General features: G+C 42.3%; 1 protein-coding gene across 1 annotated transcript in view; it reads right to left on the bottom strand.

Moving 5' to 3' along the window:
- LOC130103480 (serine-rich adhesin for platelets-like) overlaps window positions 1-16,111 on the bottom strand; it is a gene marked incomplete at its 5' end in the record, with an annotated part of 30,691 nt that extends 14,580 nt beyond the window's left edge. The window contains 4 exons of the mRNA XM_056269732.1: window positions 13,171-13,323; window positions 13,428-13,531; window positions 13,611-13,724; window positions 13,816-16,111. Coding sequence (XP_056125707.1) covers window positions 13,171-13,323; window positions 13,428-13,531; window positions 13,611-13,724; window positions 13,816-16,111 — 2,667 coding nt within the window. The remainder of the gene's footprint in view (window positions 1-13,170; window positions 13,324-13,427; window positions 13,532-13,610; window positions 13,725-13,815) is intronic.
- Between the last annotated feature and the right edge of the window lie 1,031 nt (window positions 16,112-17,142).

Here is a 17,142-nt window from a genome sequence, read left to right on the forward strand (position 1 = left end):
TTGCTGATGTATAGTTAGGGAGCGGATGCTGTAGTCGACTGGAGACTCGCTGATGTATAGTTAGGGAGCGGATGCTGTAGTCGACTGGAGACTCGCTGATGTATAGTTAGGGAGCGGATGCTGTAGTCGACTGGAGACTCGCTGGAGATTTAGACGGATGCTGTAGGCGACTGGAGACTCGCTGATGTATAGTTAGGGAGCGGATGCTGTAGTCGACTGGAGACTCGCTGGAGATTTAGACGGATGCTGTAGTCGACTGGAGACTTGCTGATGTATAGTTAGGGAGCGGATGCTGTAGTCGACTGGAGACTCGCTGAAGTATAGTTAGGGAGCAGATGCTGTAGTCGACTGGAGACTCGCTGATGTATAGTTAGGGAGCGGATGCTGTAGTCGACTGTAAACTCGCTGATGTATAGTTAGGGAGCAGATGCTGTAGTCGACTGGAGACTCGCTGATGTATAGTCAGGGAGCGGATGCTGTAGTCGACTGGAGACTCGCTGATGTATAGTTAGGGAGCGGATGCTGTAGTCGACTGGAGACTCGCTGATGTATAGTTAGGGAGCGGATGCTGTAGTAGTCGACTGGAGACTCGCTGATGTATAGTTAGGGAGCGGATGCTGTAGTAGTCGACTGGAGACTCGCTGATGTATAGTTAGGGTGCGGATGCTGTAGTCGACTGGACACTCGCTGAAGTATAGTTAGGGAGCAGATGCTGTAGTCGACTGGAGACTCGCTGAAGTATAGTTAGGGAGCGGATGCTGTAGTCGACTGGAGACTCGCTGATGTATAGTTAGGGTGCGGATGCTGTAGTCGACTGGACACTCGCTGAAGTATAGTTAGGGAGCAGATGCTGTAGTCGACTGGAGACTCGCTGAAGTATAGTTAGGGAGCGGATGCTGTAGTCGACTGGAGACTCGCTGATGTATAGTTAGGGAGCAGATGCTGTAGTCGACTGGAGACTCGCTGATGTATAGTTAGGGAGCGGATGCTGTAGTCGACTGGAGACTCGCTGATGTATAGTTAGGGAGCGGATGCTGTAGTCAACTGGAGACTCGCTGATGTATAGTTAGGGAGCGGATGCTGTAGTCGACTGGAGACTCGCTGATGTATAGTTAGGGAGCGGATGCTGTAGTCGACTGGAGACTCGCTGATGTATAGTTAGGGAGCGGATGCTGTAGTCGACTGGAGACTCGCTGATGTATAGTTAGGGAGCGGATGCTGTAGTCGACTGGAGACTCGCTGATGTATAGTTAGGGAGCGGATGCAGTAGTCGACTGGAGACTCGCTGATGTATAGTTAGGGAGCGGATGCTGTAGTCGACTGGAGACTCGCTGAAGTATAGTTAGGGAGCGGATGCTGTAGTCGACTGGAGACTCGCTGATGTATATTTAGGGTTGCGGATGCTGTAGTCGACTGGAGACTCGCTGATGTATAGTTAGGGAGCGGATGCAGTAGTCGACTGGAGACTCGCTGATGTATAGTTAGGGAGCGGATGCTGTAGTCGACTGGAGACTCGCTGATGTATAGTTAGGGAGCGGATGCTGTAGTCGACTGGAGACTCGCTGATGTATAGTTAGGGAGCAGATGCTGTAGTCGACTGGAGACTCGCTGATGTATAGTTAGGGAGCGGATGCTGTAGTCGACTGGAGACTCGCTGATGTATAGTTAGGGAGCGGATGCTGTAGTCGACTGGAGACTCGCTGATGTATAGTTAGGGAGCGGATGCTGTAGTCGACTGGAGACTCGCCGATGTATCGTTAGGGTCACCGTGATTTTGCCAAGTAAGACATGGTCCTGGATCAACATATTTTGTTGATCCTGGATCAACATTCCTGTCCCAAAATGTAGTCCTTACCCAATCCCTACCCCTAAACCTAACCCTACCCATAACTTTTCCCTAAAATCATAGGGTAATGAAAGGTGATGACACTGATGTGTAAGTACTTCACCCTGGTTCTAAGCCTAAACTTGACATAAACTGTAAACTTGTCCCTCAAATCTGATTGGTTGATAGGAAAGTTGATCCAGGATCAACAACGATGTTGATCCAGGAACATGTGGTACTTGGTGAAATCACGTTCACCGTATAGTTAGGGAGCGGATGCTGTAGTCGACTGGAGACTCGCTGAAGTATCGTTAGGGAGCGGATGCTGTAGTCGACTGGAGACTCGCTGAAGTATAGTTAGGGAGCGGATGCTGTAGTCGACTGGAGACTCGCTGAAGTATAGTTAGGGAGCGGATGCTGTAGTCGGCTGGAGACTCGCTGGAGTATAGTTAGGGAGCGGATGCTCTAGTCGACTGGAGACTCGCTGAAGTATAGTTAGGGAGCGGATGCTGTAGTTGACTGGAGACTCGCTGAAGTATAGTTAGGGAGCGGATGCTGTAGTCGACTGGAGACTCGCTGATGTATAGTTAGGGAGCGGATGCTGTAGTCGACTGGAGACTCGCTAATGTGTGAACGTAGCTAACGTAAATTATATTTAGACGCACTAGCATATAAGTTATACTAGAATAGAGGGAATGCATTAACGTCACTTCCCCGCCGGAACACGCCCCCCTCAGCGGGACTGAGTGGCAGAAGAGCTGCTGCGTGACTGGAGTTAATAGGGGAAACTGCATTAACACGAGTAAAACAAACTATTATCAGTTTAAACTAAAAGTTGGACTCGATATAGTGTTCCTTACAACTTATCAAAGATCCAGTGATCCATGGATATTGACATGCAGCCAGGAATCGTGTTTCCTGACATTTATATGTGCCTGATTTCGACGCCGGGGAAATAAATGAAGACAATTTGCCTGTAAACGTTTTATATAAATAGAATATAGATAGGTCTAAATCCGAGTGATCACTTACATTAATGTTATACTGTATATCATCATATCGTCCAGCCCTAAAACTTGTATAGTTTTTTGTCAGTGTTTATTTAAAAACATCCAATTATGCAGAATATAGTCTGTTCTGTAGCTTTTTGCAGTCTGTAAAAATATACAGTACCTCATATTTCTGGTCAAATCTAGTTGTACAGTCAATCGCAAAGCTCTTTCCCGTTTTAGATGTGTTTTGTGTGATTTTCACGGCATTCACGCTGAAAACAAATGCTGCCGCTCAGTCTTTTTGCCACTTGTGGGCGTGACCGCATTCACTCCGGCCGACGGTGACGTCATGCGCATACCCTCTATAGTTAGTCTTAGGGAGACACATCTAAAATAGTTAGGTTTGAGGATAGAAAATCCACAACAATTTGGCGAGCCACAGGAGCCCAAGGATCCTCCCTCCGTCGGTGGGGTTTTTTTCCGGACAAATGGACGAGACTAGATCCGCCAACTTGCCGCAGACCCCACCGATGAAGGGACCATCCCGGACGGGCGGAGAAAAAAAAGAACTTGAGGTAGGACCCACAGACTTGAGTTTTTGTTTTGTTTTTTTGTTGTGTGCAAAAGTGAAATTTTATGTTGTGTCTTAACAAAATTTAGAATAAGATACGTGTTTCTAATTTGTTATGTTTTGATGGTTGAAATTAAAATTTAATAAAAAAAAAAAAAAGGGAAGAGAAGAGAAAACACAATGGCTGAGCCCAGGTTTAAACGGTGTATCCCATTATCCTATGGAGAAGACGAAAGTCAACTAAATTTACCACAGCGATATAATTTCTATTTAACCAGATATGTACGACGACGTATAGGATTGAGATTAAGTGGCCAGAACAAATATTAGAAGAAAATTGGTGATCACATTTAAAAGATTTAAGGATTTTGAATTAAGAAAAAAAAATTTTTTTACCTTGTCTATCAAGGGCAATGAGCAATGATTATGGTTAAATTCAACCAAATTGGTATTTGTTGAGTATAATATTTGTTGTGTAAATAAAACTTCCTGCAAAGAGAGTAACTTGTCATGCTGGAAACCAGATCCGGGAGGAAAAAATGCCCCGAGATGCTAAGGTGCTGCAATTTGCTTTTTGTTTGAAGTTTTGTTTGAACAAAAGGTTTAATTCTGAGAGAATATAAAGATACTTGTTAACATGAGATTTAGGAATTTTTACATTTTGAAATCAATTAAAAAATTGCAGAACTTGTTAAAGTTATAAATCATAATAACAGGAATATGCACCCGTGGAGCGCTCTGTAAGAATTAGGAGATTTTGAATCATAAAGAAACGTATATGAGTTAAGCTTTGATTTATTTATGTATTTATTTATGTAGATGAGACTGAGCAATTAGGTGCTCTTAAAGTAATAAATAAATAATAAGATATTAAATATATATATAAATATAGCTGCGAGCAGCGATTACGGGCCCAAGCCGGTGGCACCGCAACCCCGGTGCCTTTAGTTACCTAAAGGCACCGGGGTGGCGGTGCCGCCGGCTTTGGCCCTTCATCGCTGCTCGCAGCTATATTTATATATATATATATATATAAAAAGCCGGTGGCACCGCCACCCTGGTGCCTTTAGGGTTATTGTGCACGACGTGACACAAAATATCTGCTCGCTATCTGCCGAACGGCTCGGGTAGTTCCGCTTCAGCACTGATGATGTTGTAGAAATAGTGCGCTCTGGTTGGTCTGGATTATTCGGAATTTTGTATTTTATACAGAAATAAGTTATTTATAATTCAGATGAGAATAAAGTTAGTGTTGATTAAAATGAAGGAAAACAAATATATTGATCTGAAATATAGCACATTAATTTTTAATTTATTTAGGTTCAATTACCAAACATACAATCTTAATTTAATTTAAAGCAAACAATACATTTAAAATATATTGGTTGTATGCACTTTTTTTTTTTTTTTTTTAGATATATATCCAAAAAACAAGGCCTTAAAGGGTTAAACTCTTGTCACTGTAACAGACACAATCTCTCTCTCTCTCTCTCTCTCTCTCTCTCTCTCTCTCTCTCTCTCTCTCTCTCTCTCTCTCTCTCTCTCTCTCTCTCTCTCTCTCACACACACACACACGTCAAGTCACTTACATTTTAGATGCAATATTGAATAAGCAGAAAAATCGGATTTTCTGCTCTGAAAATATAAATAAGCATAAAAATTTAATTTGAATATTTTACTTTGAATATTCTAAACAGAATAAGCACTAGTCGCTAATGAACAGTGTTGGGCAGTAACGCGTTACTAGTAACGCGTTACTGTAACGCAGTTACTTTTGACAGTAACTAATACTGTAACGCATTACTTTTTAAATAAATTAACTCCGTTACCGTTACCATATGGCGCGTTGTCCGTTACTTTTTTAAATTAATTAGTTGCTGGAGCGGCTGAGAAGTGTGCACTGTCATTACACAGTACGAGAGCACTGAAGAGACTGCTAGCATTATACAGAGCGAGAGGACACCTGAGGACACATAACAAACTCACTGGCTGAGTTGTTTACGTACACGTGAGGCAGCGCGAGCACGGAGATTACAAGCTGCACAGAGAGCGCTGAGCACTTGATGCGCATTTAAAACACAGACAGCGAAACGGTATGAATACAGAACACTTAAGTACACATTGCCATATCATTATAAAATAATACATTTTTTGACTAGATGCTGCATCAGCAGAGAAAGAACAGAAGCTTGCCGTCGAGTCTGAGAGGAATAACATTAGTAACGGCTAACTTACCTCAAGCGATTAAAGCAATGTGACAAAAACACACGCAGATCCACATGTTTTATGTCGCAATTGTTACCATCTATTTGCATTAGTTTATGTCCAGCTGGTCACTTTTATGCATTCATTAGCCGGTGAAGTTGTATTTTTAAAACTAGTGACGTGATTGATTGCTTACATTGATGTGTTCATGCAGCCGACATCAAGTCTAATCAAGTGTTCTAAAATTTAAGCAAATAAAGTGAAAGACTGTACATGTAATATAGGTCTACATTTATGTAATTTTAATGCTCTGGCCTTTGCAGATATTTAAATATGGCCATCTTCTTTAAGCTTGAATCATATAAATGGCAACACTTTACAATAAGATAACAATTTTAGCATTAAATATGGTTAATAAATGTTGTAGAAGTATCATTCATTGTTAGATGTATTTGTATCTCCTTAGTTAACGTAGGCCTACTATGAACTAACAAGAATGATCAAGGTACAATTGTATTGCTCAAATATTAATTCATGCAGTAAAAACCACAGTGGTAAAAACGTATACTGTCAGCTGCATGAACATATCAATGTTGAGAAAGCAAACAAGTCACTAGCTTTAAAAATGCTTGTTTTGTTATTTATTTCAGAAATCCTTGATATATTCAGTTTGTGCTGGTCTGACTTAAATAAAATAGTGTTTAAAAATTACTTTCTGTTTAAGTCAGTTTTGTGTTTGTATAGACCATAACGCATTAAAGGGCATTAATGGGAACATTTAAGAACTTTCTTTAAAAAAGTTACTTTTAACAGTAACGCATTACTTTTTGGTGTAAGTAATCAACAAAGTAATTGAGTTACTTTTTGAACGAAGTAACTAGTAACTGTAACTAGTTACTATTTCTTAGTAACTAGCACAACACTGCTAATGAATAAGTACTAGTACTTAATGGAATAGATACTAGTATCTAAAAAATAAGTACTAGTAGCATGAAAATAGAGACTAGTAGGTTAAAATGATTAAATGTTAAAACGGCTTGCCATATTGGCTCAGAGAGAGAGAGAGAGAAAATGACCTTTTAGATACTAGTACCTATTAATAGATACTAGTATTTATTCAATAAATACTAGTACTAAGTCATTAGATACTAGTACCTATTAAATAGATACCAGTACTTATTCATTAGCTACTAATACGTATTCAAAAGAATATCTAAAGAATAAGCACTAGTATCTAAAGAATAGGCATTAATACTAAAGAATAAGCACTAGTCACAAATGAATAAGTACCAGTACTTAATGGAATAGATACTAGTATCTAAAAAATAAGTACTAGTAGCATGAAAATAGAGACTAGTAGGTTAAAATGATTAAATGTTAAAGCGGCTTGCCATATTGGCTCAGAGAGAGAGAGAGAGAGAAAATGACCCTATTCAAACCACAATATCTGACTTTCTGAGGGTCGGAGCTATTTACTTTAAATTAGAAAGTTGTTTGGCTTGAGGAGAAGAATATACACGCTGAGTTTTGTAACTGTAGGCAAAAACTAACTAAGTTATAACACACTTTATATGTCCTTTTTTAGTCATGAAAATGAATTTCCTCTCCGCGGCCAAACCGTTCGAGATATCAAAAATCTTTCCGCAATTTAGCATCCTCGATGTCTTGACTTCATGCACACTGAGTTTGGCAATGATTGAATGAATTGCCCAGGAGTAGTACTTCAAATTCCACAGCAAGCGTTTTCCAAACAACCCATTATAGCCGATTTCCTGTTGGGCTGTCGTAAAACTTGACCGGGGGAAAGATGTTCGGCCCGATGAGATCTATATGTGTACTGAGTTTCATATTAATTCATGCAAGCGTGTTGGATATATGGACCAAATTGTTGGACCCCGTTCAAGGGGGCGCTGTTGAGCCCCCCTGCCACGCCCGGGTACCAGCTTCAGCCCGGCCCTGATGGCCGTGGGTTCTGACCTGTGTGCAAAGTTTCAAGAGTTTTTGAGCACGTTAAGAGCCCCAAAAGCCCCTGAAACCTTGAACTCCATTAAAAGCAATAGACAAATCCCTCACACACAGAGACGAAGAGAGAGGGAGAGAAAATTCTCAGAAACATCCACATTCAAACTAAAATATCTGACTTCCTCTTGGTCTGAGCTAATGACAGTTAATTAGAAAGTTGTCCGGCTTGATCTGAACAATATGCGTACCGAGTTTTATGATTGTAGGTAAAACTATAAAACTAACACCCCCACTTTTGTCAAAAGGTGGCGCTACTGAGTCCCTGCACCACGCCCGTTTCTGAAACTTTGCACATGTCTACTGGCTAATAAATGTGATCTGTCTGTCGAGTTTCATGCAATTTTAAGCAATTTCAGGCATGCGGAGAGTCTCAAAAGCATCCAAAAAGAATATTAAAGTTTGATGCATTGCCATAGCAACAGTATCTAAGATATCAATAATCCTTTCACAGGTCTACATCTGGCGAGTGTCTACATTATACACATCAAGTTTGAAGCAAATCGGGTTAAAATAAGAGGGTGATTTAAAAGCATTTTGAAAGTGACACACTTCCTGCTGCCAGTTGGTGGCGCTATAACTTTGACTCACTATCGTCACATCCATGTGATCGGCCTCTTACAACGAACACACTGCTGAAGTTTGATCAAGATCCGTTAATGTATGCAGAAGTTATAACATACTTCCTGTTTCCATTATTCGCCATAAATTCGTTTCCTCGCCAAGGCCAAACCGTTTGAGATATCAAAAATCCCCTGGCAAATTTTTCATCCTCAATGTCTTGACTTCATGCACACCGAGTTTGGAGACGAACGGCGGAATCCCCTAGGAGAAGTGTTTTAAATTCCTGAGCATGCGTTTCCAAACAACCCTAAATAGCCGACTTCCTGTTGGGCTGGGGTAAAAAGTAAGAGCATGAAGGATATATGAACCGATGAGATCTATATGTGTACCGAGTTTCATATTATTACATGAAAACGTGTTTGATTTATGGACCAAGTTTTCGGAGCCCGTTCCAGGGGGCGCTGTCGAGCCCCCCTGCCACGCCCGGGTACCAGCTTCAGCCCGGCTCTGATGGCCGCGGGTTCTGACATGTGTGCAAAGTTTCAAGAGTTTTTGAGCACGTTAAGGCCCCCAAAAATAGTCGTAAAAATAATAATAATAATAATAATCCTAAGGAAAACAATAGGGCCTTCGCCTTTTCAAGGCTTGGGCCCTAACTACAAGTGTTTAAATATTATACTACTTTCTATCTGAAGGTGTCTAAAATTTGTATCCCGTTGTCCCTGGGAGACAGTGTGAAAGAACTTGAAAAAAAATGTATCCATTGCAGAGATTCTAAGAGTCAATGGTTTATGTTTAACTAAGATATTTTTTGTGCATTATGCATAGTATGAGAATGAGGTTGGGTGACCAATTTAAATATAACTTGTGATTTGAAAAAGCACATAGCAGACATCATATAGTCATTTTATTTTGGTTTCTTGAAGAAAAAGAAAGAAGAAAAGACTAAAGAAATTCTGAAGAGTAGTTTTCTTGCTTTTTTCCTGCGTCTTTGCAACGAAGAAAGGCTTGCTTTTTCCCGCAATTAAGTACACTTTTAATAAAATGAGGAACTGCTGTGTTGATAACCAGATTAGATTTTTAGTTATAATTCTGTAGGTTTAATTTGAGTTTTGCGGTTCTCTTGAGTGTTCAAAATTTCAGACACCAGCCTTGAAAAATGGATGACTGTGGAGAGAGAAAGAGGAAGCGATGCCTTCAGCTCCCCAGCTCCTGAAAGAGGAAGTGGACCCTTCTGAGGGGTCAACTCAAGACAGTTCACTTGTGGTGCCTTCAGCTCCCCAGCTCCTGAAAGAGGAAGTGGACCCTTCTGAGCGGTCAACTCAAGACAGTTCACTTGTGGTGCCTTCAGCTCCCCAGCTCCTGAAAGAGGAAGTGGACCCTTCTGAGGGGTCAACTCAAGACAGTTCACTTGTGGTGCCTTCAGCTTCCCAGCTCCTGAAAGAGGAAGTGGACCCTTCTGAGGGGTCCAACTCAAGACAGTTCACTTGTGGTGCCTTCAGCTCCCCAGCTCCTGAAAGAGGAAGTGGACCCTTCTGAGGGGTCAACTCAAGACAGTTCACTTGTGGTGCCTTCAGCTCCCCAGCTCCTGAAAGAGGAAGTGGACCCTTCTGAGGGGTCAACTCAAGACAGTTCACTTGTGGTGCCTTCAGCTCCCCAGCTCCTGAAAGAGGAAGTGGACCCTTCTGAGGGGTCAACTCAAGACAGTTCACTTGAGGTGACAATTCACTGAAGACTTTTCCTAAAGACAATTTTGCCATACATTATGGAATTTTGTGCCAGGGTGGATCAAAAGCCAGACCGAGAGTGCCATCACAGCCTGATGATCAAACGTATCAGCCCAACAAGTCAACTGAACGACAATCCGCACAGAAAAGAAAGACCTCCATCCCCTCACTTGTGGGCCAGGTGCTGAATTTTCAATGATCACTACAGAGAACGTTTCAAATTTAGTTAATTATCATATTAACTTGATTATTGTTTTTGTTTATCCACTGGTTTCAGCAATTCTTCATATTTCTTCAACTAACACTTTGAATCTGCTTTCAATAGGACTAGTCCAGCAGCCCTACTACAGGAAGTTCAATAGCAGAAGTTGGAGATTGACTCACCAATCAGTTAAAACACTGGGGCTGGATTTGGCATAGTGAGGGTTATTACACTAACCAACTAGTGGTAAAAGTATGAATAGATTATTGACTATGCAGAATTCTCTGGAAAAGGAAATATAGAGCATAAGGTGTCTAAAAAGACATGGCTGGAAAAGCAACAATATTGGTCACTCCATTTCATTTAAAGGTAATTCTCTAGATTCAATAAGAATAATGAATCTCAAAATTTTTAACTTTTGAAATCACATGCTGTCATCACCAGGGGTACGAAATGGAAATGTTTTATTTTTGTCCAAAGATCTTTTAAAAGATGGAAAGATAGGGGGATGGCCTGATTTTCAGATCTTTTTATTGATAATTATTTTGCTTCATTCACCAATCTTATGTCCAAATTTAACCTGCATACTACAGGCTTATTCAGGTATTTTCAACTCCGCAGTTTTGTTAAGACGAACTTCCCTAGTTTCCCTCAATTACCAGAAAAATCTCTGGTTGAGAACTTATTGTCAGCCCCTACAGGTGGTAGTCGTATATACTCTGTCTACACCATGTTACTGCCTAAAGATGACTTGGGAAAATGAGCTGTGAATCAAGTTATCGGAAGAGCTATGGTCTGAGGCCCTTGCTAGAGTTAATTCTACTTCTGTATGTGCTCGGCTGAGTCTTATTCAGCTAAAAGTCTTTCATCGAATTCATCTTACCAAAGCTAAACTTCATAAATTGTTTCCAGAAAGGGGACTACTGTAACAGATGCTCCTTTTCTCCCGCCGATCACACCCATACATTTTTTAGCTGCCCAAAACTGGCCTCATATTGGGCTTCTTTTTTTTTACTTCATGTCTAGAGCTCTGCACGTTTCTCTATCTCCATTCTCTATCACAACACAGTCCTTAAGTGTCACTAGTCCCTCCCTGTGAAGCCCTCCTTCCCTTCCCTTTACCTCTGCACAGATAATCATTGTCGGGATAATTCCGGTTCACGTGGCTACGTTGAAGCGATAAAATTCTGTATAAAATTTTTTAAGGCCAGACAATATAGTTTGTTGAGAGTTGTTTTTTTAGGGAAGGACTACATGCCTGCGCACATATATTCAAACGCGCATACCTATAGAATGAACTCTTAATGCGCATGTGCACGCCATCAGCGTTCTCACAGGTTCGCGTTTTTAAAGTTTGCATAGAAAGAACTTAAGAGTTTTCTGTTAAAATGGTGTCGTGTTAGCGGCCGCTAAGCTAATAACTAATGATCGTTGCGACGGAAGTGAATCAATCAAAACTAACTTTAACTGGAAAATAACTTTATTCTAGAGCTGCCATGAAGCCAAAACAATCTGTTACTTTAATTTCCTATTATCACTGTAAAGACGCTTTGGAACAATCTACATTGTTAAAAGCGCTATATATAAATGAAGATGACTTGACTTGACTCCTGTCCACCGTCGAAAGTGTCTACAATGGGGCACTCGAGCGTCGAAACTGGATTTTGGAGCAGTGGAAGAAGGTCGGGTGGTCCACTGAGTCCCGATTTCTTTTACATCACCTGGAGGCTGTGCACGTGTGCGCCATTTACCTGGGGAAGGGATGGCACCAGGATGCACTGTGGGACGACGACAAGCCGGTGGAGGGAGTGTGATTCTCTGGGCAATGTTCTGCTGGGAAACCCTGGGTTTGGCCACTCATGTGGACATTAATTTGATATGTGCCACCTACCTTAACACTGTTGCAGACTAGGTCCACTCCTTCATGACAGTGGAGTTCCCTGGTGGAAGTGGCCTCTTTTGGCAGAATAATGCTCTCTGCCACACAACACACATTGTTCAGGAATAGTTTGAGGAACATGATGAAAAGCACAAGGTGTTGCCCTGGCCTCCAAATTCCTCAGATCTTAATCCAATTGAGCATGAGTGGGATGTTCTGGACCAACAAGTCCGATCCATGGCAGCTCCACCTAGCATCCTACAGGACTTGAATGATCTGCTGCTAATGTCTCGGTGCCAGATACCAAAGGACTCACCTTCAGGGAGTTCATGCCTCCGCAGCATGCAGAGGACTGACAGCAGATTAGGGAGGTGGTCATAATGTTTTTGCTCATCTGTATACAGTAGTATTATAAAAATGTTGCAGACATACTTCTGGTTGTATGAGAGACATGGGTGTGATTTATCTCACTATAAGTGCTGAGTAGAAAAACATTAGCAAAGGAGTGCAAAAAAATTTGCTTGCATGGTTAATTATGTATAGAGTTCTGTGGTGTACCTGGAGTATTTCATGTGAAGTTTGGAAAACAAGGCACTGACATGCAATTTTTACACTGCATATGGAAATAACAACATGCACATTATGAGAAACAAGTTGTGCAGAGTAAAGAGAGAAATAAAAAAGACATGAACATGAGCAAGTACAAATTGTCTTGCTATATTGTTACCTTAAAAATGAATATTTAAAAATGTACTCTTAAAATAATAATAATACAATTTATATATAATTATTTGTTTAATTTGTATTATTAATAATAATGATAATAAAACATAAATATATGAATAAGTAGTAACAAGAAATGTTTCTTGAGCATCAAATCAGCAGATCAGAATGATTTCTGAAGGATCATGTGACACTAAAGACTAGAGTAATGATGCTGAAAATTCTGCTTTGATCACAGGAATAAATAATCAGTTATTTTAATTTGAAATAATATTTTGGAATATTATACATGAAATAAGTCTTGGTGAGCGTAAGAGACTTCTTACAAAAATGTTAATGTTTCCAAACAGGTACTGTACACACACACACACACACATACACAGTTTAAATGGAGAAAATCTGGAAATGTCCCTCATGACAGGAGACTTTACATTTGTAAATCTGTTTAAGGATTGATAAGTACCGTGCTTTGTTCACTTTCATAACGGGAGAGTAGAATGTTGGTTATATTAACAGCATTTGTGATGTTGTGGGCTGTTAGCCGTTCCGGTATGGATGTGAGGATCTGGGTACTGGAGGCTAATAAGAGGACATCGGCTTGAGTAGCTCCAGAAAGCTTAATTAATAAAAAAAAAATATATGCAATCTTTTCTGTTTTTATCTGAGGAAATTCATGTAAGTTTTATATGACTATGTAATTATTAGACATTGATTACTTACATCATTGTTAATGGTATCCAGGGTCAAACCACAATGTAGAGTGTTTGGAGGATCAAATAAGTGAGTAGATATACTACAGAGAGCTGAAGCTTTGGGGATTCCGGCTGAAAAACATTCATGTTAAATGAAGAGATATTTAAAGTAGAAAGTATATTGTAAATACAGAAAGATAGACTGAAATACCATTTGGTGTATGTGATGGACATCGCTCAACTGAGGAAGCAAACTGGCCTAAGACCGTTTTTGGAAAGGTGAATTTACTAGTTTGTGTGGGGTTTTGTTCAGGGCAGAAATTTGCTGTAAAAAAAGAGAAGACTGTCAGTAACCTTGACAACTTAATCAAGATTATGCAGTGTACATATCATGCAATATTTTCAATGGGTTTTACAGATGTTGCAGGTAGTTCCAGTCCAATCGTCTGGGCAGAGGCAGATCCCGTTTTGTAAGGTACCCTTGTTTTCACACACCAGATTGGGTTCGATCATTGTTGTGTTCGGGGCAGCTGTAGTGGTGGATCTCTGGGTTCCAGTCTGGAGTGTTGAGGAGCTGAGTGTTGAGGAGCGTAATGTTGAGGAGCTGAGTGTTGAGGAGTCGAGTGTTGAGGAGCTGAGTGTTGAGGAGCTGAGTGTTGAGGAGTCGAGTGTTGAGGAACTGAGTGTTGAGGAGCTGAGTGTTGAGGGGTCGAGTGTTGAGGAGCTGAGTGTTGAGGAGCTGAGTGTTGAGGAGTCGAGTGTTGAGGAGCTGAGTGTTGAGGAGCTGAGTGTTGAGGAGTCGAGTGTTGAGGAGCTGAGTGTTGAGGAGCTGAGTGTTGAGGAGCTGAGTGTTGAGGGGTCGAGTGTTGAGGAACTGAGTGTTGAGGAGTCGAGTGTTGAGGAGCTGAGTGTTGAGGGGTCGAGTGTTGAGGAGCTGAGTGTTGAGGAGCTGAGTGTTGAGGAGCTGAGTGTTGAGGAGCTGAGTGTTGAGGAGCTGAGTGTTGAGGAGCTGAGTGTTGAGGGGTCGAGTGTTGAGGAACTGAGTGTTGAGGAGTCGAGTGTTGAGGAGCTGAGTGTTGAGGGGTCGAGTGTTGAGGAGCTGAGTGTTGAGGAGCTGAGTGTTGAGGAGCTGAGTGTTGAGGAGCTGAGTGTTGAGGGGTCGAGTGTTGAGGAGTCGAGTGTTGAGGAACTGAGTGTTGAGGAGCTGAGTGTTGAGGAGCTGAGTGTTGAGGGGTCGAGTGTTGAGGAGCTGAGTGTTGAGGAGCTGAGTGTTGAGGAGCTGAGTGTTGAGGAACTGAGTGTTGAGGAGTCGAGTGTTGAGGAACTGAGTGTTGAGGAGCTGAGTGTTGAGGGGTCGAGTGTTGAGGAGCTGAGTGTTGAGGAGCTGAGTGTTGAGGAGCTGAGTGTTGAGGGGTCGAGTGTTGAGGAGCTGAGTGTTGAGGAGCTGAGTGTTGAGGAGCTGAGTGTTGAGGAGCTGAGTGTTGAGGAGCTGAGTGTTGAGGGGTCGAGTGTTGAGGAGCTGAGTGTTGAGGGGTCGAGTGTTGAGGAGCTGAGTGTTGAGGAGCTGAGTGTTGAGGAGCTGAGTGTTGAGGAGCTGAGTGTTGAGGGGTCGAGTGTTGAGGAGCTGAGTGTTGAGGAGCTGAGTGTTGAGGAACTGAGTGTTGAGGAGCTGAGTGTTGAGGGGTCGAGTGTTGAGGAGCTGAGTGTTGAGGAGCTGAGTGTTGAGGAGCTGAGTGTTGAGGAACTGAGTGTTGAGGAACTGAGTGTTGAGGAGCTGAGTGTTGAGGGGTCGAGTGTTGAGGAGCTGAGTGTTGAGGAGCTGAGTGTTGAGGAGCTGAGTGTTGAGGAGCTGAGTGTTGAGGAGCTGAGTGTTGAGAAGTCGAGTGTTGAGGAGCTGAGTGTTGAGGGGTCGAGTGTTGAGGAGCTGAGTGTTGAGGAGCTGAGTGTTGAGGAGTCGAGTGTTGAGGAGCTGAGTGTTGAAGGGTCGAGTGTTGAGGAGCTGAGTGTTGAGGAGCTGAGTGTTGAGGAGCTGAGTGTTGAGGAGTCGAGTGTTGAGGAGTCGAGTGTTGAGGAGTCGAGTGTTGAGGAGCTGAGTGTTGAGGAGCCGAGTGTTGAGGAGCTGAGTGTTGAGGAGCTGAGTGTTGAGGAGCTGAGTGTTGAGGAGCTGAGTGTTGAGGAGCTGAGTCTTGAGGAGTCGAGTGTTGAGGAGCTGAGTGTTGAGGAGCTGAGTGTTGAGGAATCGAGTGTTGAGGAGCTGAGTGTTGAGGAGTCGAGTGTTGAGGAGCTGAGTGTTGAGGAGCCGAGTGTTGAGGAGCTGAGTGTTGAGGAGCTGAGTGTTGAGGAGCTGAGTGTTGAGGAGCTGAGTCTTGAGGAGTCGAGTGTTGAGGAGCTGAGTGTTGAGGAGCTGAGTGTTGAGGAGTCGAGTGTTGAGGAGCTGAGTGTTGAGGAGTCGAGTGTTGAAGAGTCGAGTGTTGAGGAGCCGAGTGTTGAGGAGCCGAGTGATGAGGAGTTGAGTGTTGAGGAGCCGAGTGTTGAGGAGCCGAGTGTTGAGGAGCCGAGTGTTGAAGAGTCGACTGTTGAGGAGCCGAGTCTTGAGGAGCCGAGTGTTGAAGAGTCGACTGTTGAGGAGCCGAGTCTTGAGGAGCCGAGTGTTGAAGAGTCGACTGTTGAGGAGCTGAGTCTTGAGGAGCTGAGTCTTGAGGAGCCGAGTGTTGAAGAGTCGACTGTTGAGGAGCTGAGTGTTGAGGAGCTGAGTGTTGAGTAGCCGAGTGATGCATTGGTTCTTATAGAGATGATCTTATATATTTGAAAAGATTCAGTCTGTTCAAAAACAGCTGTTTACAGAGACAAAACATTATACAAAAGGTATCAGTCAGGTTGCAGGTTTGATCTCCTTCAAGTGTTTTTTTTGTTTTTTATGTGTCGGCCACACACGGCTTTGTAATAAATGCAGCCGTGCATGCTCTTACAGCTGTTTCTCATTCTTTTCTGATGTGTTCCTTTTTATAACCCTCAGTTTTTCTCTTTCATTGCCTGTTTTGTCTATTTGACTACACGTTTACATGTTTGTCTTGGTTTTTTAGTTCTTTTGTTTTTTTTCAGACCGGCTTTCCTATGCCATTGAATCTCGTTACCTCTAGCTAGTAACTTGCTTTGATGGATTATTTCTATCTGTTCCTGTCTGCGTTTTAACATGCGTCAAGTGATCGTCTGCCTGGGTCTGAACCTCTGCCTTCTTATAAACTGGCTGCCAGATCGAATATGGATTTTCCCTGTTCCTGCTTTTGTGAGCTCAACTGCTCATCTATTTGCCTCGTGACCTCTTTTTCTGTTATCTAGCCGTCTGTATGGACTTTGATCTTTTGCTGGGCCATTGATTGACATAACTCTTAAAATAAATTTTGAGTTATGATTAAATTTTGATCAATAAATAAATTAACCAGCCATTAATCAGTCTAACTAAAAATCAATAAACTAACATTAAAAATCCCATGGCACTTCTCGTAAAGAGTAGGGGTGTAACCCCGGTGTCCTGGCCACATTCCACCCATTGGCCCCTGCTGCCAATCATGGCCTCCTAATAATCCACATCCACTGAATTGGCTCTATCACTCTCTCTCCTCTCCACCTATAGCTGGTGTGTGGTGAGCGCACTGGCGCCGTTGTACTGTAGCTGCCGTCGCATCATCCAAGTGGATGCTGCACACTGGTGCTGGTTGAGGAGAGAACCCTTGATATGATTG

This window comes from Rhinichthys klamathensis, unplaced genomic scaffold (genome assembly GCF_029890125.1).
Source record: "Rhinichthys klamathensis goyatoka isolate OS25496 unplaced genomic scaffold, OSU_Roscu_1.1 h1tg000289l_1, whole genome shotgun sequence".
In the NCBI taxonomy this organism is placed as follows: domain Eukaryota; kingdom Metazoa; phylum Chordata; class Actinopteri; order Cypriniformes; family Leuciscidae; genus Rhinichthys; species Rhinichthys klamathensis.